This window comes from Sturnus vulgaris, chromosome 6 (assembly GCF_052056855.1).
Source record: "Sturnus vulgaris isolate bStuVul1 chromosome 6, bStuVul1.hap1, whole genome shotgun sequence".
In the NCBI taxonomy this organism is placed as follows: domain Eukaryota; kingdom Metazoa; phylum Chordata; class Aves; order Passeriformes; family Sturnidae; genus Sturnus; species Sturnus vulgaris.
Window position 1 is genome coordinate 34,165,318 of NC_142248.1, and position 21,916 is coordinate 34,187,233.

General features: G+C 40.7%; 1 protein-coding gene across 2 annotated transcripts in view; it reads right to left on the reverse strand.

The window, feature by feature from the left end:
• Positions 1-3,391: 3,391 nt before the first annotated feature.
• SYNE3 (spectrin repeat containing nuclear envelope family member 3) overlaps positions 3,392-21,916 on the reverse strand; it is a 64,483-nt gene continuing 45,958 nt past the window's right edge. For both annotated transcript variants that reach the window (XM_088166185.1, XM_014884455.2), the window contains exon 18: positions 3,392-14,314. In XM_088166185.1, coding sequence (XP_088022311.1) covers positions 14,117-14,314 — 198 coding nt within the window. In that variant the 3' untranslated portion in view covers positions 3,392-14,116. The remainder of the gene's footprint in view (positions 14,315-21,916) is intronic.

The following is a 21,916-nucleotide window of genomic DNA, read 5'->3' on the forward strand; positions in this document are numbered from 1 at the left end:
AGTATTCAAGGCCAGGCCAGATGGGGTTTTGAGCAACCTGGTCTAGTGGAAGGTGTGCCTGCTCATGGCAGGAGCAGGGTTTGGACTGATCTTTAAAAGTCCTTTCCAACCCAAACCATCCAATGATTTTATGAGTATTTAGCTCTTTCTGAGGGACATTTCACACTTTCTTCTCACCCTGCCATTAGGCCTCACAGCTGACACAGCCCATCGGCTGCTCTAATGAAGATATTTGTCCAAATGCCAGATAAACCAGCCAACACCAGCACTCGAGTGGAACAGCATTGGCCAAGAGGCCTCGCTCTGTGCCTGGTGATGCTCTGGGTTGAAAAGAAACCACTCAAAACCTTCTTCCAGCATGTCCACAGGCCTGAGGAGAGACTGCATGTTCCAGGGGGACTCCTGACCCCCTCCCCACCTCTGCCCTGGGGATGAAGGTCTCTGTGTGGAGCTGGGTCACCTACACCCATCCCGCCCATCCCACGAGGGCAGAGGCAGCACCTGCTGCTGGAGATGCAGAATGCTCACAGAAATGCCTTCCCTCATCCTCTTCAGTGGGAGTTTAGGGAATCAGGGGGTTAAAATGTCAGCTGAATCCTCCCAGGGCTGCCATCCCCCTCCTTGTAAAGAAGCAGCAATTTAACAGACTTGTTGCCCTGGGTTTAATGGATGGCTCTGGCTGCAGTGCTTGGGGACCCTCTGACAGGGCGCTGTGAAAGGGCAAAGGGGGACTAATAGCTGCTGTGTTTTCCAGCAGCCCCAGCCAGAGATAGCTCTGGATATAGCTGACAAGCAGTCAACGTCTGCTCCCCGTCTCTGTTTGCACTTCATCGAGTTATCTCCTTGCAAGCAAAGAAATCCCAGCTGATTGAACAGCACATTCATCATCTGGATTTCCCCCATATCTTTTCCTGTATCAATGGTGCCATAAAAAGCCCACCAGAAAAGTCGACGGAAATCTGCTCTATCTTCCATTAAAAGCTTTTGCAGAGATCTGAAGTAAAGAAAAAAATCAAAACAAACCCCAAACTTTTTTTCCTCCCCGAAATGTCAATCAACTAACATTAAACAAAAAGATTAGTTCTGCTCTTATTTGTTTGTGAAACAAAAAGCATGAAATATTTAGCAGTATTGTAATGAAAAGCAGATGGGAATAATGCTGGCTTTCAAGGCCGCTGGTAACCACCTCCTTTTCATGCCGCAGCAGCAGCAGGACGAGGCAGGCAGCCCATTAGGACAATTTATGAACTGGACTTCCACAGAGGGAGTTCTAGCAAGAGGTCCACAGCTCGTACAGAGCAACCCTGATAACATCTGTTAGGGTTATTCATTGAAGAGGATTATATTACAATCCCTCTTAATACTACGAGTGCTACAGTAAAACCGGATGAGCCTTCAGTTTCATTTGCTCCAGCAATATGTGTTTATCAGGGCGTTTTTCTGAAGTTGGAAACCTGGGCTGCATTCGTGGTATGTCACAGAATGAAGTTTAGAAAGCTTGAATTATTAGCCTAGAAAAAAACCTCAGTCCCTACTTTTAATCTCTCATGGCTGTAGTGCTCAGCTTCTATGTGCAGCATCAACACACCATCAGCCTTTCTCCATAGAAAGCCACTCCCCATTAACTCTCCAGCGCTGAGATTGATTCTATTTAAATAGTTCTCACTCGCTAACCTTGCTCCATCCTTTATTTAAGACTTTGCTAATGATGTATTTTTTTCCCCTTAATTTGCCTAAGCATATAATGAACGCTCACATCCGAAATGACCTCATTGTACCAGCAAGGACTTTGTGTGGATACGATTTAGTGCACAGACATAAGGCAGAGAACTCTCTAAATGGAGAGTTTTTAAACATTCTGTAAAATCCCTGTTGACTGCATGCCAGATTCTTACTGCTGTAAATTGACTGAGTTCCAACAGCTTCAATGAAGCTACACTAATTTACTCCACTTGAAGGTCTTACCCTATTATTCTTATTTATTGAACTTGCCACCTTTTGCTGCTACAACCTAAACTTCTATCCTGTAGCTGCAGGGTTGCTATCTAAAACAGGTGTTTCTGCAGTAATATATGACTTAAGAGATTTATAACTACCTGGAGTATTTAATTGTCCTCTAGAAGTGTTTATAATAATTCTTGTTGACTGTCCAACTCCCACCAATAAGCTGTAGAGTTGTTTGCAGGCTGAACCTGATCAACAAAATATTCACTTCCCATGCAAGCATGAGCTGTTTTATCTGCTCATTTGCACTTTTCCTCTCTGCTGGACAAAGGCCTTTCCTGGTCTCCATACAGTGTCTGGGACAAAATGAAGCCCCGAGTTTTTTTGCTGGTTCCAGAAGAACAGGCCTGCTATACACAAAGCAGGCTACTTTCTGGCTCCACAAAAAACAATCTGCAAGATGAAAAAATGCATTGCAAAGGAAAAAAAAAACCCAAAACTGCAAAACCAGAAATTTCTTTTGTGCACCAATCGTAGCCCTAATGGGAATGTGACTGTCCCACCATGACAGTCTGCTGTTCCTACAGCCCTGGGCTTGTTTTACCCGTCCTTTCCTGGGAGGAATTTGGGCTGCTGTCCCAACCTTGACACAGCTATGATCAGCAGAAGTGTCTGCATTTGTACTTTTGGGGGCTTAGCAGGAGACAGCTCATAGGAAGGCACAAGATCACACAGTTCAAATGCCTGAGAGAAGTCAAAGACCTGCATAAAGCCCCATGTGTTCATAAAAGCAACAGGGAACCTAACCCACAGGTTCACAAAAAAATCGTAGTGGTTTTCTACTTGTCCCGAAATACCCACCTGTGGCGCCCTGTGATATCAGGGATACTGGCAGACTTTGTCTCATAAAGACCAAGGAAAGAAACCAGCAATTACCTGGATGCTAATGAGAGCTGTGCATCCACACACACACTGCAGTGATGGCTCCTCAGAGAGATAGCAGTGGTTACACTAATAAACTGCTGGCTCACTACACGTGATTTGTGTTAACTCCAAACCCCAAACAAAGGTTCACAAAAAAACTCCCCTTTGTCTTACCAGGTTTGGGATTGAGGAGAACCCCACAGAGAGTGTCAGGGACCAATGTCATAAGACATTATACTGAATAATAATATGATTTAGCAAATTCACATTTTCTTCAGGTCCAGTAGAATTCTACCTAAATAACTTACAGAAAAGCTGACATTTTCTGTTAATGGACTAGAATGAAGTAGCTACATTTAGCACAGCCATCTTCCAGTGATACCTGAGCAAAGAGGCAGGCAGCAGCAAATTTTATCCTTGCTTCACTTGTTTTGGTTGTTTCTAGGTCAGCCCAAACACTCTGATAGTATGAAACAAGCACAGCAAAAATGTGTAACCACCACCCAAAATAATCTAAAAGTCCTTAAAAAGAAATATACATGTGTTTATTTACTGCACTATAACTGCAACATCAAATACAACTATATTTTCATTTCAGAAAAGGACACATGCAATAAAATACTCTGATTTTATAATCCAATTCAACACAGTTCATTGGTAACAGTGGAGCATCACAGAACAGGCAAGGGCTTGGGGTGATGAATTTCCAGTCTCTTGATCCTACTTGCAAACAGCAAAGTCACATCATATTTTATTTGTCATCGAGGGATAAACTTTTGGAATAATGTGGCTGGATCACAGAAGGTTCCAGCTGCCCCTTAACTCCCCTATGAGTCTTGAAGAATCAGATTTTTTTACTTGGGAAATATTATGCTTTGACAAGGATGAGGAATAGACAGTATTTTCCAAGCAGAGAGCAGAAATCCTTCCATGTTATACCACAGCTGAGGTACAAAACAAGGGCCTCTGCTTCACAGGTGCAAAGAAGCCAAGGCTGTGAGTTACTTTAACTATTGCTCTGAAGAATGAAATCAGGTCATTTTCTGCAATATTTCACTGCAGCTTCCTAGTATGCTCATCTGCTCATGGGGCTTCAATCAATTTAATGTGGTATTTCAGCTATGGAATAAATCCACAATATACACGAGGAATCCACAGCTTAGAAAAGAACACAAAAAATTATCCTGAAATACTCAAATCATAGCCTCTTAACTACTTAAAAGGTCGTGTTCTTCATTAGAAAAGGTCTTATTCCATCATAGCCACACCATGGGCTCTTATTTTTAATATTTCCCATGAAGTTCCATGAGAAAAATTTTGAAACAAGGTTCTAAACAGTGTAAAAAACCTACAGATTCAGGGCCCAAAATGATGCCATTTCTAGCATAAACTCTCCTGACTTTCATCTGGGACTTTTTAGGCAGTGTGACATAACGCTGTCCAGCCTTTCCAAACAATGACCTGATTTCTTTTCGTACATCTTGCGTGGCATAACACTAAGGATGACTTAGCTCTAACAATTTACATAAAACATAAAGTCAGTCTTTTGATGCAGCTGCGTTTTTATAGAATTCCACAAAGTCAGTATACAGAAGCTTACAGCTTTTTGAGCTAATTCTAGCAAATAGGAGGATTTATCTAAGAAAACAAAGAGTTCCAAAAGTACATGGAAATCTGTAGAGCAAAATATATATCTCTATATAATTTCCCAACACAAGCAATAGGCAGTTTAGAAAAATATGATTGTTACAGTCTTTCTGAACCAGAAAAGAAAGGATTTAAAAAATAAGTTCAGCTTTTCACAAAGCCATATTTTTAATAAGAAAATAGAGTGGTCCACATTTCCCTGAACAAGCCTGAAAGGTTAAAGAAAGGTCCAAGCAAAGCAAGGAGTCTGACTTGGACTTGATATCAGCTGTGATAACATGCACATGTACAGAGACAGCTGCTTGGCTCCAGTATTGTTTACCTTAGAAACGAGCCTAATTTATCACAATTGTATTCAAAAATCATAAATAACATGACAAAAGTGGAACTGGTCCCCGCAAGGCAAATAATTATATTCATACAAGCAAAAAGTGACATCAATCCAGTCATTTTCTTGTGACAGTTAAAAGGTATTTTGTACCCAACTGTTACATTGTACAGCACATGTATAAACACAGATTATTATTGCAGACTTTGCTATCAGCTACCATACATAAACAAGAAGAGATGTTCATGCTGTAATTGCCTCTAAGGTTTTTGTTCTACTTGAATATTAACATTTACAAAAGCTGAGGTGGAGACCGGAATTCAAGCCAGGATTTCAACATGCAAAATGACAGGGTTCACAGGAAGGTTTCGTATCCTCCCCATTACTGACATTTGGAAGTGGATAGGAGCTCTGAAGAATTTTAAAACCATTCATAATATGAGTTTCTCTTGTGAACAGCCTTTGATTTTCCCTGTGCCCACAGGCGGGTGATCTAACACAGGATATGCTGGTGAAATTTAGATTCACGTCAATAAACCTCCTTTTTAGGAGAACTCACATTTTAGTTTCAGATTGCTTCTAAAAGGAGGTGGCAAAATGTACCTCAGTATTTGCTGATTTTTATATTAAAAGCGAGAACAGTTTGATTGCAGAAACTTTGCTCCAGGCTGTTCTTAATAACTATTAAATTTATCAGTTAGAACTTCTTATTAATTCTGTTCAATGTGATAGCAAATCCCTTCATTTTGTTGCAATTTTTGTGAAATATAGGGGATATTTACTCACCTTATATGAGAGTCTTAGCACGTTTCTCTAAACTTTCTTCTAGCTTGAAACTAAACAAAAGCACAAAAACTGATGGAAGCAAGATTGATGGAGTGTTGGTGAAGGGATCCAAAACTGTTTAAAATCCAGGCTTATGAATTAAATTGGGGCCAAGACAGCCCACTGCTCTGAGGAGTGAGGACCTCTATAGGGTTATATATGGGTTATATATGGGATATATATGGGTTATATATGGGTTATATATGGGTTATATTGCCAGTAAACAACAATGCAACTTCTGGGTCTCCCACCACTTATCAGTGTCAATGGAGAGTTATGTCTCACGAAAGGCAGTGACAAAGAAATGCAACACCTGCATTATTGCTTATGTAATTTCTTCACAGTGGTCCAGCAGAGTCAAGTAAACAAATGAGAAGAAGGTATGCTGCTGAAAGGGAAGCTCTGAGGCTGGGCAGATGGAGTGTGCCTTCCTGGAATCACCCGATAAACTCGGTTAACACAAATTAAAAGGGAAAAGAAGTTGAAAGAGTCACACTGATCAAAGGGAAGACATCTACTGAGGCAAAAATTACCATCAAGGTCGTTGAGCAAGACAAAGGTGTGTCTTTTGCCTTCCAGTCAAACCCATGTACAAAATGGAGGCTGGAGTTTGAGGACAGATCTACATGCAGCATGTGCAACTCCAAACACCTTCAGGAACAGCCAGTGTTCAAGCACGGCCTCTCAGGTTACATTCTTACAGGGTTTGATCTGGGAATGTGATGGAAAAATCATCTTGGATGCTTTTCACCCTAAAGACTAAAACCCAAACTCAAAGCTTATTAAATTTCATCAAAGCTCATTAAAACATGTACCTCTAAACTCTTCCAGCTTCCCTTTAAGACGCAGTTTCTCTTAAAAGCTGCACTTAAAAGTTACATTGAAGTGGAATGTCACCTTTCTTTAAGTAGAACAATAATTATGTTCCCCATTACATATATATATACACCCACGTATATATACATACATATATCTAGATTTCATGGCAACAGAATGTACCATACAGAGGCATTCATTCACATCTGCAGTGATACAAAATCTGTGGTGTTCAGTGCTTATTAGGCTTGACAAAAGAAATAATTTGATTCTGAAGGTGGGAATCACTTCAGGAGAAATAACAGCTCCGACCCTTGAGTTCCAGTGGGAGGCCTCCCAGCAAAGTGCTGCTGAGGGCGGTGGCAGTGCTCTCCAAACTCACCTCTCCCTTTTAACACACAGCTTTTCATGGAGCAAAAAGGAGCTAAAATAAATGGGTTGCTATAGGGCTTGATAAATGAGTTGTGAAATCAGTTTGTTAAAAGCGATCATTTTAGTTTGCTTTCTTTTTTTTTTTTTTTTTTTTTTTTTTTTTTTTTTTTTTTTTTTTTCCCAGGTCAGGAAAAAGGGTTCTGGCTTATTTAGGGTGTATAACAATGACAGTGGAACACTCCTGTCAGCTCAAGGGCACAGAGTCTGACTGAGCAGCACCTGGGAGCTCTTACCCCAGCAGTGACCAAGCAAGGGTAACAGAGCTGCAGCTGAACACCAGCCCTCTGTGCTGACTGAGGGGCAATTTTCTGCACACAGTAATTGGATTACACATCAAAACCTGCTTAGAGAGGAGAAGAGAAAAAGGCTCTGGGCAGGCTATGAATAAAGCTAATATAGTGAGGCTTTCATTATTAATAATTGTTTTTTAAGTGAAACCCTCACACTCCTGCCTGCAGATGTGACTCTTAAGGGCAGTCCCTGAGCCAAAGCTGAAGGCAGATGAGGGCAGGACATGGCTCAGGAGACTTGGAAGAGATGGCTGACCAGGACTAAAGTCCCCCCAGATAGTGGTGAAGACTAGTTTGACATAGGGGTCAGCAGAAACAGACAGAGCATCTGCAGGAGGAACTGCAGTGGGGGAAGAAATGACTGGATTTTAAACTTACTGAAACTGGACCAGATCTTTTCTCTAGGTATAACAGCCACTGGAAACACTTATGGTGATAGGAATGACCTAGGCTGTGGAAGAACTGCAACCGGAAAAGAAAAAAAATACTGGGACAATTTACTTTGGAAAGGAAGCAAAGCCAAATCTCCTCTGCTCTCATAAAAGAAAGACAAAACAAAAGCCTGATAAAGGTAGTGCTGGTCTTTCTGCTTCCTTGGATCTAACACAAAGTGGCCAAAAGAAGGAAAATCAAACCATCCCCACTACCCAAACAAAAAGTTTCTGATCCAAAACCAGTTCAGGGGAATACCCTTTTCACACAACTTGGAATAATGTGGAACTTGCTGGCTCTGAAGCCAGAAAGCCACTGTCATTCAGTAAGGCACTGAATAGGCTTGATCCTAAAATACAGACGACTAAAGACTACACCTGACATTTACTTGAAAAGGAACAGAAAAACTCCCACTTCAGTTCTACAATGTATTTCTGCCTCCTGAGGATTGAACGGAGACCATCATGACTATCTTTCCATCTATAATATAATTTCCTGTATCTTTTCCTGGAGCATCAGCACCCACCACCTACCATTAACCTGTCACAGAGGGGTTTTAATTTAGCAGTTTCTTCTGTATTTAATGAAAAGGGAAAAAAAAACCTTCCAGGGCTCAAATCTCAGCTCAAGTGAATCACCCTGAGGGGAGCCTCTCTCCACAGTCAGGGACATGAAACTGAACTGTGCTGACAGCTACTGTCTAAATTTTGTCTGGCAGAGCAGGATGGCAAGCCCTTGTTCCTGTGTCATTAGTCCTGCACTGCTCTCATTATGCCAGGCCTACATGTTCCTCTCTTGCATCAGGATATCAGGCTGCTTTTGGAAGAATTAATGTCTCCTACTGCTTCCACTGGGATGCTGCACCTTAAGCTGTGCAGTTTCACCTTACCCACACTTTACTAGGAGGAGAGTTTTTATCTCATAGGTACAATGAGGTAAAATCTGGCAATTGCTGAAGCAGGTTAAGGAACAGAGATGTCACTTAGGCTACAGTTTGAACTGGTATACTCCTGATAGATATTTCTTGTTTTCCACATCTACTGATAACTGTCTGGTAGACATATTCATATTTTAAATTGGATAGAAAAGAGATAATAAAAAAACCAACTGTGTGACAGATTATTCCATCCTGCCTTGTTCTTCTCTCTTTTTATTTTTTTAATTCAAGGATCTTTGTTTTGTTTTACCATTTAACAAGTGTAACATGATCCCACAATTCTTAAATAGACATGTACAAGTCAAAATGCCTTGTATCTAAAACATCCTGCAGTTACCCAACACCTGAAACTAACCTGTTTCTATTCCAGTATAACCAATAGATATCTTTTCTTAAATATGGCAAAAGTAATAAGACTGATTTCTCAAAGAGGCATGTTGTTGGTACCAGAAATATTATCTTTAGTATTTTAATAAACTTGTTTCTGAGAGTTGCCAATTGCTGACAGATAAATTAATGCAATAAACTTGTCATGGCTCAGAGCAGGTCAATGATCTGGGAACTGCTAAGAATATCTTCAACAGCCCCCAGAGATTCTGGCAGAAGTTGGTTCTCTGGACAAATATGTTTTCAGCTGCAGCCAGCAAAGGATACTGTCCATGGTGTTGTAAAAGTCTCCAAAAGCAGCTCTTACAGCCAACTGGGTGCATAACCTATGACTTGAAAGATATCCATGATGCCTGACAAAGACATGTTTGTTGGGGATTTTATACCAGCATTTCTTGAAAGGCAAAACTGTTTTTCCAGTTTCCTATGGTGGATAATCTAGTTTCAGTCTGTAATCTTTAGTTATTCCAAAAGGCTTTGTTTGGTCTGGTAACCTCTGTCACACAGCAGTTTTGGTTGGGTTTTTCCCTGAAGAAAAGAGGACAATGTACTCTCTTGTCAACACAAGTTAAAAGAATTATTGTACATGAAGTCACTCTTCAAATCTCTTTAGTCTTAATGAGATGTGTATGCACACACATCAAAGTAAAATATTCCCTATTTAATATTGAAAAGGAGATCAGATGTAGCAAAACTCCTGAGATCTAGAGCAACTAAAGAGAAAATGCTGTTTCTTCTGATGTGCAGAGATCACCCTCTGTCTATCTAGGAATGGCCATTTTTTGGAGACATTTCTTCTCTCCATGGTCTACAAATACTCCAACAAAAGGGATTAAGGACAAGCATAAAGCCATTCTAAAAGCTGTCCAAATTATTCAGTGATCACTAGGTGGTTTTATTAGTTAGCCTAGTAGCTTTATTTACAGCCTCAAATGTTTGAGTTTTCTAAGTCTCTTGGTCAGTACAAATAAAGTAACACTTGGTAGAAATCATGACTGCTCTGAAGATCAAGGGCTAACAGGAATACAACATTTTTAATGTACGTGCTTAGAACTGAAGATGTTTTTCATACAGAGATTTCTGAAGAGGGCATTTATAAATCATATTTAACACCATTTAAATTGCTGGCTGGAATCAGAGAAAGGGCCGTTAATAGACATGGGGCACAATAGCAATTTTCTACCTCAATGTATTGCTGCCATGGAAAATTCTCTGGAAAGCATCAGGCTTCAAAATCAATTATAGTTTACAAATGAGGCTTGCTTTCATGCCAAAGGTTGGGGTTAAAGTGTGCCTTTGGGCAATGTCATACTGTAATGCATGGGCAATGGAGTGCAGAATTTTGCCTTCAGCGCTGCAGGGTCATTTATGTGGTCAAGCAACTCCTGGGTCCAGGAGTGCAGGCAAGAGCTTGGACAGAGCTCTGTGAACAGGCTGGTGTCTGCATGGGGTATAGGCCAGGTGCACAAGCCACTCACAACCTCAAACATATTCAGCATGTTTTAGAGGGCTTTAGCACCTTTGACTGTGGCTGCATCTGGATTAGGGCAAAACAGTGAAAGTCCTCAGCTGCAGACACATCCAGGGTTCTCTGCATCCCATGTTTTGGCAAGGGAAGGCTTAAGGCAGTGGCCCCAGTCTGAACCTGAGCTATAACACATCTCAGTTACATCTGGATGTCAGAGATGTATGAGCTGGGGATTTTATAGGCACAAAAGTGAGCATATAACCACCAAATCATCTGTGAGCAAAGATGAGGAACTGTGCTCAAGATTTTAAGGACTGGTTTGGAAAAAGTATGATTTAGTTTGTGTTTCAAGGAATTGGGAGTTTTGTACAGTTTCCTGGAAGCTGGACCGGGCAGTTTGTTTTCATTATTCCAATTACTGACTTGATTAATATTTACACACACTTCCAGGAATAAGTATCACAATCTTTTCAGAAAAAAAACCACCCAATAACCACAAGAGAACAAAAAGAAAGTAAATTTTAAATTTTGCATTTACATCTCAAACTTACTTTTGTGATTTTTTTCTTTCTTTCTTTGCCAGAAAATCCCACACCTGCCTTGAACAGGTGAGGTAAATGACATTATGGAATCCTTAAATTGTTTTCAGCGATATGAACAATAAAGTCCTGTGCTTTGGATAGCTTTCATTGCAAAGAAGTAGAAATGTTCATCACTTCTGTGAGATATTTAGATTATTTAAGTTAATGAGAATGGATTGACTGAGATTTAAAGCAAAACTTTCCAAGATTACAGACAGGGGACTTACTAAATAAACTGATTGCAATCCCAGCAGCAAAAGTGTGTTCCTAATTTAGTTGTTTGGGTTTTTTTTTTTTCAAACCTGCCACAACAGTGAAACATCAAGGTGATGATGCAGTTGTTCTTGTAAGATCCTCTGTGCAGAATATTTTTCTCCCTGTAACACACTCCCATGGTGTCAAATGAATTTGTGAACCCATACAAATCACCCAGATCAGAAAGGTTCGGCAGAAAGAAATCTGATGTGAGATTTTGTGCTTTCGTAGAAAAAACCTATCTCCCTACTGATTTCCATTTCCAGCTTTATTATTCCTCATTATTTTTACTTTCACACTGGCATTTTACTTTCATCACCTGGAAGAGCTCAGCAAAACCTAGAGAACTGCAGTGTAGCTATGTCACAGAAAAGTGTGTGCACACCTGCACACATCCACAACCACAAAGAGCAGGTTTTGTTACTGCCCCTCTTCCCCCACACTTCTTTTCTAAAGGAAGATTTAATTTGACATGGAGATGTGTGTGATGATCAACTCATTGCCAGGCAGCCACAGGGGCTTCTTCCCCCAGGGCTGGCAGCAATTTTCAGAGGAATGTGCATGGCATTTGCACAGCTGATCAGGAGAGGAGAAGGTATGTCCTATGCCCCCAGAAAGAATGGTTGCAAAGAAGGCATTAACATGCCTTATTCTCTGACAAATTATATCTCCTCTCCATCTGGCTCCTTCATTAAATAAATCACAGGCCTTCCTTTGCTTCCTAAAGTGAATGTCTTATTGCTCAGCATACATGGACTCTTCTCATCTTTCAGTTTCCAGTCCCTTCTGTCTGCTCTGAGAGCTCTTCTGCTTCCTCCTGACAGGTTTTTAACTCACATCAGCTCAGCTCCTGCTCCATGCTCTCCTTGCACTTTGATACTTTCATCATCTCTGCTGTCTCTCCTTTAATTTCCACTCTTTACACTTTTAGCAGACTTTTAATCCAACACTAGCAAACCCAGTATATTCAGAAACATCATTAGGAACACAGTGAGAGAGTCCTGGTGGTGGAAGAGTCTCCTCAGAACACTGGTAGAAGCTCTGTTACTTGCCCTATTTCAACCTTGAAAACTGAAGAAAAGCTGTTTAATATGCAATAGTACCAATGCTGTAGCAGGGAGGGGGAGCCCAAAAGATTCTGAGATTTTTTTTCCTCTGTAGAGTCTGTGCTCTTGTTCTCTGTGTTAATTGTGACCCCTTTTCTAAGGCTTTACAAATTGATGGACACCTCTCCTCTCTGTTTAGCTGCTCCTCTTCCACACCTCCTGCTTTCCTAATCCTGTGCCTAAACTGAGCTCTGTGCTGTTGTGCCTCCCAGTTCTACACAAGTCTGCTTTTTTAACAGAACTTTAATGATTTTGTTAAATAAGTGTCTCCTCCTGCAGTCTGACAGATATTATTTTAGATCTTAGGCGGAAAACAACACCATGAACCCCATACTGATATGCAGAAGAGAAATTTCTCCTGCAACATAGCCAGGAGAGGGAAAGTAACTGTTTGTTAATTTTTTTTTTCATTATTACTAGTGTGGCTAAAACCATGAGATAATAAGGGATAGCTCTCAGAAAATACCTTTTCTCTCAGAAATCAATTAGGCAAAACACCTCTAAGGATGGCTTAATCACTCTGAAGTGAGAATTGCTTTTACATTAAAAGGCAATGTTAAAATGTGCATTCAAAAATTTGATAAATCAGTCATAGGGTTGGGTAAATAAATGACAAGTTGGCATAATTTTAGAGTTTAGATTACATAGAAATCTATGCTTGACTGTCTTTGATACAATCAGTTTACACAGTTTCAGTAAACCATTAATACAAAAGAATACTAGGTAGGAATCTTGTTTCCAGGGTGGTATTATTAAAGTACTTCCAACTTTTGCTTTACTGACACTGAGCCAGGCTGTATCCCACTGTTTAGGCTTTATAATCCGTTACCAAATGCCTCTTTATAAAGTAAAAAAACCCAAAAAACCAAACCACAAAACCTCACAAACACAAAAAAACTAACAAAAAACTCACTCTTTTTTTATAGACAAGATTGGTGATACGAGGTTTTGTTCAGTGCTCACAAATTTGTACAGAAAATTATGACGTGATTTTAAAAGTTCTCCTGCTAGAGAGATGCTAAAAAAATATATTCTTTTCTAGCTTTCTTCCCACTGTATTCCACCTCTCCTGATTCAGGTGGGCTGGAAAATACAGTAATTGGAAAAGAAATCTGGTAAAAAATAAGAACAAGAGGAGGTCCACCCCCACTCCTGCTGAAGTCAGTAGAAACATTTCTATTAGCTTCTGCAATCCCTGTATCCAGATACTGAAAAACCAGCTCAAGATTTCAAAGGGAATAGTCCAAATCTTCCCTGGGCTGAATGTCAACCACTCTATTCAAACATGATTCTACTGCTCTCCAGTTTACACTCTGGTGCATGATCACATGTTCTCATACTTGCTCTGACTTATGTTGTAAACAAGAACCTTATGGGAAAAATCCCACAATACCATCTTTCAGTATTGCTTGCTGAAAGATGGCAGAAACATTGCAGAATTATCCTTAATCAGTGGATGAGAGGATGGTGGTTGTTAGTTCAATTACACATATGCATTTATACATATATATATATACATACATACATAATCTCTATATACACATTATAAATACAATGATAAAAAAATTGTAAAAATATCAATTTTGCTCAAATACCTGATTAAAGTGGGTTAATTTTACGTTGCAATTATGTGATCTACCCAGCTGACGTGATGGCCGCGTTAAAAACCCTAAAATCTACAACAGCTGCAATTAAAAACAAAGAGCCTGCACTTCTGCCAGTCACCTCGTGCCATGCCAAGGGCTTATGTTGGAGGAGGGCCCTCGTATCTCAGCATCAGCTTGAAGGAGCGAGCGAAGTTGTTGGCCAGAGTGCAGCTGTGGGTCTCTTCTGCCAGGGGCAGGAGGAAGGCCAGGAGCAGGAGCAGCAGGAGGAGCAGCTGCAGGGGCAGTGCTGCCCGGCACACACGATGCAGGTATGAGCACACGCCTCCTGAACGCTTCTGGAAAACACAAACCACGGAGCAGCTCAGAAACAGAAGTTACTGGGAAGGTCTATTTCAAATTCATCCAGCTGCCAGGGAAAAGGTCACAACAGCCCCTGCTGTTCTTGGCTTAGGATCCAGCCTGGGTGCTGGGCACACTGAAGCTGACTGAAGGTAAAATATGTCTTTCAGGAGAATATTTCACTATTTTCAAGAATTCTCTGCTGGAAACTAGCTTTCTAGAAGGAAAACACTGCTGACCTTCTAGAAGAAAATGATTGCTTCCAAGCCCATTTTCCAGTTACAAAGTAGTGGTTACACATGCTCATGCCTAAGTTGCTAACTGGTCCCCTCACAGCCACCATATGGCACAGAAAGGTCTGTGTTTGATATTCTCCAGTCAGTAAAAGGAACTTCATTTGCAGCTCATCCAGCTCCTAGTCATCTGCCCTGCAGCACCATGCACTGGCTACAAGACCGGAGGTCAGAAAAATGGTCCCACAGTGCAGCCTGCTTCAGTATACTTTATAGCTTACCAGGTCCAGCCTAAAACTTTATGTGATCCAAAAGAATGAGAGAAATGCAACACTGATAGTGAAGGAGACATTAAAGCCACATCTATTTCTGTGCAGCCCTTGGGGACACACACAAAGGAGTCCCAATACACCTTTCTTTATGCTGGTGCAAAACTAGAGTAGGTCAGTTAACTTCTGGTTAAATTTGATCTGGTTTAGCATGACCATGAGAGAATATATCTATGGCTACAGAATTCAGAAAAGATTAATTAAGAAGGGAGATTTCTACTGGCAAGATTCCTGGGTAACTCCTGCCAATGAGCTGAACTGTGTGAGTTTCCAAAAAAAAAAAAAGAAAAAGTCAACTCTCTTGAAAAGATATCTGATAAAAAGGGCTCAATAACCTACTTATTTCATCAAACAAGGACTTATACAATGAGCATAAATGCAGTGCTTAATCAGCTACATTAGGTACTAGCCTACATCATAAATGTCAGCACAGAACATCCACTGAAATGGGACCCATGTTTTCCACAAAAGGAAATTAATTTATTGTGTTGAAGTCACAGGCAATGTCAGTCCTGCAGCAAAATTAGAGCTTCTGCCCACTACGGGGTGTTTAACAGACAATTCCTTTGTCCTACTGTAGCACTGTCACCTTTTTCCCACACTAGAAATGAAACTTGAGATAATTTTGGTAAGAAGGTAAGATAATGAACATAAATATAGTCCATGGGAAACATCAGCAGAGAAGATATGGAGGAGATTGATGGAAGAAGAAAGTAATTATGCCTTTTGCTATTTTTAATGATCTCTTCCACTGCTTTCTAAATTAGTCAGTCCCTTGTAACTCCATACAAATGCTTGCAGAATTAATTACAAAGGTAAATATACAGCTGCAGTTATACACCATGAGACAATTGTGCTGCAAAATCCTTCTGTTGTAGTTGGTTTGCTTCCATTATATTGAACAGCTGATGAGATTTAATTATTGTGTCAGGCAGATGTAGAGGCAACAGAGCAACAGCTGCTTGCTCTATCATTTCTGGCCCGCAGTATCTGGGTTGTAAATGTTCACTGAGGCCAAGGAAAACTCAGATCCCTGGACACTGGAGCTGTCAGTGGATAAAGTGTACATGCCAGGGTGTGAGTGGGACTGACTTTGAGCATCACTGGGCAAGTTCTCTGGGTACAGTGATTATTTACTCATGAAATCAAAGCAGCACCAATCTGGCTGCCTTGCAGATGTCATCTCCTCCTAGTGTGACCTGTTCTCAAAGTACAAGGCATAAGTAGCTGTACTAATGAGACTTTCCCTTCTCTAGTCCAGACCTGAAATTCTTCTCCCCTCCTGGATATCATCGGCCTATGGGCTGAACAAAACCCGGAGGGTCTTCTATGTTTACAGTCACTGCTCAATCCATTATGCACAAGAGCAGCAGCCACAACTCTTGGTCAGAGCTCTCTGGGCTTGTCTCTGTAATGCCATGACACAGCCACTTCTTGGTGCATTTACTGTAAACCAGTGCACTGTCATTCACACCTCTGCTTTCGTTGACAAAGGTTTCTCATTCTTAATTCTTCATTGCATCCATAATATGCGACGATATGACAAATACGTTTATCAGATTACCTATATATAAGGAAAAGGACCCTTGCCACGTTCCAAAATCCATAAGCAAGGTTGTTTGTAGATATTAACAGGTGCAGTTCTGTCAGTGGAAGATCCAATTCAAGTTAATTCTGTGTTGGGACAATTCAAACCATGCTCTTTGTCCTACCACTACGGCACAGAAAGTCTTAATGCTGATGTTGTTACAGGGTAGGATCCTGAGAGTGACTGTTCAATAGTACATTACAATTAGAAAATGTTCTCACAAACTCAGACTGGGACTTAGAAGTCCACCTCTCACTGACACAGTTGTGAGGACCACCAGTCTTCCTAGTAACACTTAAAACTTTTGTTTTACTGCTGTCAATCCTTTAGAATTGGTTTTGAAAGCTACTTCAATCTCAAACTATTCTTTCATTGCCAGGCCAGCTGCAACACATCTCTTCCCTGTTACATCTTTCTGCCCATGAACTGGTGGGAAATGGGAGCATTTCCAGTTGTGCCTTGTCTCTGTTCCTGCCACAGCCCAGGGAGCAGATATCTTATCTGTCACTGGTTTCCTATGATGACCACACTGTCAGTTAGCCACTAATGTTTTTCCCACCCTGATTCTTCTACCAATCCAGCATTTGATTCAGAGCAGTTTGCTGACTCTGCCTTGATTTCTATAGCAAAGTCTATTACTGCAACTCAAATAACATTTCAATCTCATTCCATTTCTCAAAATGCCTTACATTTATATATACTGGAAGAAGCTGTAAAACAGTATTGCTTTTCACAGCTCATCCTCCACAAAGAATTAATGCAAAATGAATTTATTAACAAGTTCTCATTTGCTCTCCTTGGAGCTTTCTGCAGAGGAGGATACTCAGGCTAATCCTAGCAGATCCTAGGACTAGAAAAATCTGTAGAGGGACAGTTGTCTTAGGGCAGAACTTCAGAGAAGGAGAAATATTTTGTCTTTATCTGCTGCTTCTTTCCCACCTACTTGCTGGGTTTATAGGTATTTGTGTTCAAGGAACTTTTGTATTCGATGCCCAGCTTCTCTGTTTTGTTTGGTCACACAGCAAGGTCAGAATCTTGTATTTTAGACTCCATTTGTTGTCATGGGAATGACTCAGCTATAGCAAACATGGTATTATGATGCCTCTGCAGGACTGAAAATGAGGCCCACAGGAGCTGTGAGGGTTTGGTGTTTTCAGCAAATTTGCAATGATAAACCCTTAATAAATGAGGGGCTCAACCTGCGCACACTGAAATCCACAGGAGATTTATCATTTATTTCCGTGTCTGCAGCTGGATTATGCACAGGAACAACTAAACAAAGTCAGGATCAGGAACTACTTGTCTGTGGAGGTCAACAGGTATCTTACAAATGGATTCATTAGTTATATGACCAAGTTGTTGTGACATGAAACCTACATTAGGTCCATTGCTTTGTGCTTGCTGGAACAATTGGTGATTTTTACTTTTTTTTTATGGTAGTACTATGACAGATGTTAAAGGATAAAAAATTTGAAGGAGACACAGTAAATTTTAATAGGAAAGATGATACATTTGCAAAAAGCATGGAAAATTTGAGGCACTGACTCCCTTTTTCAGTATGAGAAAATAGTACTTCAATTTTACTAAGTCAAGATATTTTTTTAGATCTGTGATGAAAAAGAGATGCTTTCAGGATGTGGTGACCTGAGACCATGGCACCAACAGGAAATTCAGGAGCCCAGGGTTCAAACCTCTTCTCTACTGGACTCAAAGTGATCAGGATCCTGGAGTCAGGACACACTTCCATCCCTGACACAGTTCCACCTTTGCAAGAGACAGTTTGAATATATCATTTCCATATGAGATGGAAGGTTGATGATGGGAAAGATGAGAAGGTTGGAACCACAACCCTTGCTACACAGTGGAATTTCCCTTTCCCAATCACTCCAGCTACTGGCATCAGTACAGCTACCACCCAGCACCCATAGTGCCTGCAGTGCATGTCAGATACATGCTCCACTAAATATTCTGAAATCAAATCTTCCTCTGAGAAAGACTGGCAAAGCTCCAGTGAAGTCAACAGAATTTTAATTTCCACCATCTTAGAATAACAGCTGGAATACCTGGGTATTGAGCCAAAGTGTCAGAGACATTTTTGAAACACACATGGAAAAGGAATAGGTTGGCATTTAAAAAGAAAATATACTTTTAAAGTTCACCATCGAGAATAAATGTCCTCCCCCCTCTCCCTCAAAATGCCAGGACAAGCAAGGACTGTCAAGGGGTGGACGGCTGTGTTTTGTGTAATGCTAAATGCATGCTTATTCCAAATGAACTGCACTGGCTGTGAACATTCACATTTGTACTTGATTCATGTAGGGGCGTTTGAATGACAAGCATTGGTTTAGATCTAGGGAGTCTTCAGAACTTAAATCTGTTTGCAGTTAATAACTCCTTACCAAACGCACCGTGAAAAATCACTTGGATGGGAAACAGCAGCAAAGCACTTTAGAACTTGCTACATAATATTCCTGTGTAAGTTACTGAAGTGTTTTACTAAAAATCAGTGCCCTCCCACCCCCGGTTTGCTATTGACCACATTCCAGGATATAAGAAAACACACAGTTAATCTAGCCATTTGAGAGAGCAGAGCAATATAGCATCTTATACCAGCCTCATTAGCAGGGTTTTGCTGCTGCTTGTATGTCACCAGCATGCCTGACAAAAATCATACCTGCACCACTGAGTCAGTGATCCAGCAGAGAAAAAATATTTAGTCTGGATTTATTCCTCTTACCTCAGAGTATTTCCTGAGAAATGCACTGCTGCCTGAAAACTCCTGCTTTGCCTAGGGATAAAAAGACCCTTGCCTTAGTGTCCTACAGACACTGCACACAAACACCAGCAGCCATTCCACTGCATACCAGGGCTGTACCCAGCCCAAGCATCCTTTATTCTACAGCAGTTGGCACAGATGCACAGGTAGTAAAGCAAGCATAAATAATTTCTCCTTAATATTCTCAGCCTCCGGCTACTTTCAGTTCAGGCAGTTTCCGAAGCCTGACAGGGCTTGTTCATCTGTTTAATATTCAGGGAATTTTTCTTCCAGATACTTGTGCAATTTCGCCTTAAACCTACACAAACTATACAGAGTCCTCAATATTGTTTAGCAAGGAGTTCCAGCTGGCATGAAGAACACATCTTTGTATTAGCTTTGAACCTGGCTCCTAGTCCATTCTACAAGAAGAGATGGAGTCAACCATCATCTACTGTCTCAGCACAATTCATGATGATGTGAAACCTAAGTTAAATGCCTAGGCAGGATGAATCCACAGTGGGAAGGTCACAGTATATCGGGCTTAAACTACAGCATTAGAGACAGAGGAAGAACTTAACAGGAAGACTAGATAGACCTTGGAAAGGATGACCTACATAGGTAAGGGTTCTACCACTTCATTATTCCTCTGAGAATAAATAGAGCTACCAGGAAGGCTGAAACAATAGCTTGCATTCCTTTCACATTCCTTTCATCCTGGACAGGAGTATGCCTGGATAGGAGTATTAAGCACCACCACTTGTTGTGGTGAAGCAGCTGCCTTATCAGTGGCATTTTGCCTCTGAGAGGCCCTGTGCTTCTGCCACTTGACATCCCACTGGGTACTTACTCAGCTGCCACTCACAGAGGCAGGTTATTGACAACAAGAAGAGATCAGTTCCAGGGGGATCACAGGCTGATCTCTCAAGCTACAACAAATTGTTTTTTTTACCTCAGTGTGAGATAGTTTGGAGCTGGGCTTTTCATCAGTTCTCCACTCAGAGACATGAGTGTCCCTCTCCCAAGATTAACAACACATTGCAAATCACAGCTGGCCTTTTCAAGCGGGAAATAATTTAGGGGAGTTTGATAGTACTGTCACCACAGAACTGAGATCTTGGGCAAAGCATAATCCTACAAACCACAGCAGAAACTAAGATCAACCTCTGTTGATCAGAGGTTATGTGGCCTCTGCAAAAGGACAGTGAGACACCGAGTTCAGAACTGTATTTTCCTAAAAGCAAACACTGCCCAGGGTAGGCAACCAGCTGTGAGGAATGAGTAAGGGGGGGCTGAGACCCCATTGATCCCTGTGCTTATCATTTTCCTCTGCATGAAGTGATACCAGAATGACCCAGAAGGCTGAAGAGAGGTTAAGAGATTCATATAAGCAATTTTAGCTCTGACATTTTCCATCCTGAGATTGCTTGACTTTGCAACCTCAATGTTCCTTTTAATTCTAAAGTACATAAGCATATGCATGAAAATAGTATACAGGAAAATTAAAGACTGTTTTCTTCCTTAGGGAAGAGTCTGGAGTACCTCAACATGGCTGGGGAATAATCTAGAATCTTTGATGGAGGCTTCATTTGAATGAACCAGAAAGCAAGGAAGAGCCAGCAGTTTGCATCTGAGGTTTCAGCAGCCACATATGAAGGATATTTCAGAATTTCTGCTGCAAAGTCACTCAGAACTAAGCACTGTGCCATATGCTACTGTGACACAAACAGATTCATAAAGGTTAGCTCTTGTGTGCACATACAGCATGACATGTTTCCAGGAGAAGCATATCATAGGACAATAGCTACAGCCTGATCTGTTAAAATAGCACTGATTTCTATAATTCTCCAGACCTAAGCAAGCAGAAAAAGACCTCAGTCTTCTGCATTCAGGAAAGCAGGCAACTAAAACAACTTTTCCCGATTTCCAGCTTCCTCTTATCATTGCAAGTTGAAACAAATTAATTAAAATAAGCATAGAAAGAATAAAAACCTAAAGAAAGACAAAATCTTCTGGAACTTGTAGAAGAAATTATTGACATCAAAAGCTGGTTTATCACGTCAACAATGCATGTTTCCAGCTGCTTTGCCAGTGACTTCTCTCAAGTCAAGATCAAACTTTTCTTAAACTTCAGCAGTCACGATACATAATTTGAATATATTTGCATTTTATTTCAATGCTTTAAAAATGTAATGGCTTACTTTTGAATAATAGGTATAAAATTAGAGGTAGTTATTAGAAAAGTTTTTCTTACAGTGCCTTTTACAGTTGTGTTAAAAACATTTTTTCAGGTATATACTGAAAACTGGTTGCATTCTGCTGTTGCTCAGCAAATCTCTCTCACTCTCTTCCTTTCAGTTAGGACATAAAATTTTATCTGCTGAAAAAATCATTCTAAGCTATCTCCTTGGTGAAAATCTGCAAATACTTCACAAGATGGCAGGCAGCTAAAGGACACATCTCTTCACATAAAGCAGGGAGCACCAACCATATGCCTAACTAATAGCACAGGAGCATGAAAAGAAAGAAAGAACCAGGTGTCCTGGGAAGCAGGATGTCACCTCCCTGCACCACCACTGCTGTAGGCAGAGAGCAAGGCACAGGTGTGGCAGGACCAGATAACAGCAAAGAGCCCCAGATATCTAACATTTGAGGACTCTAATGTACATTGGAAAACGACATGAAACCTACAG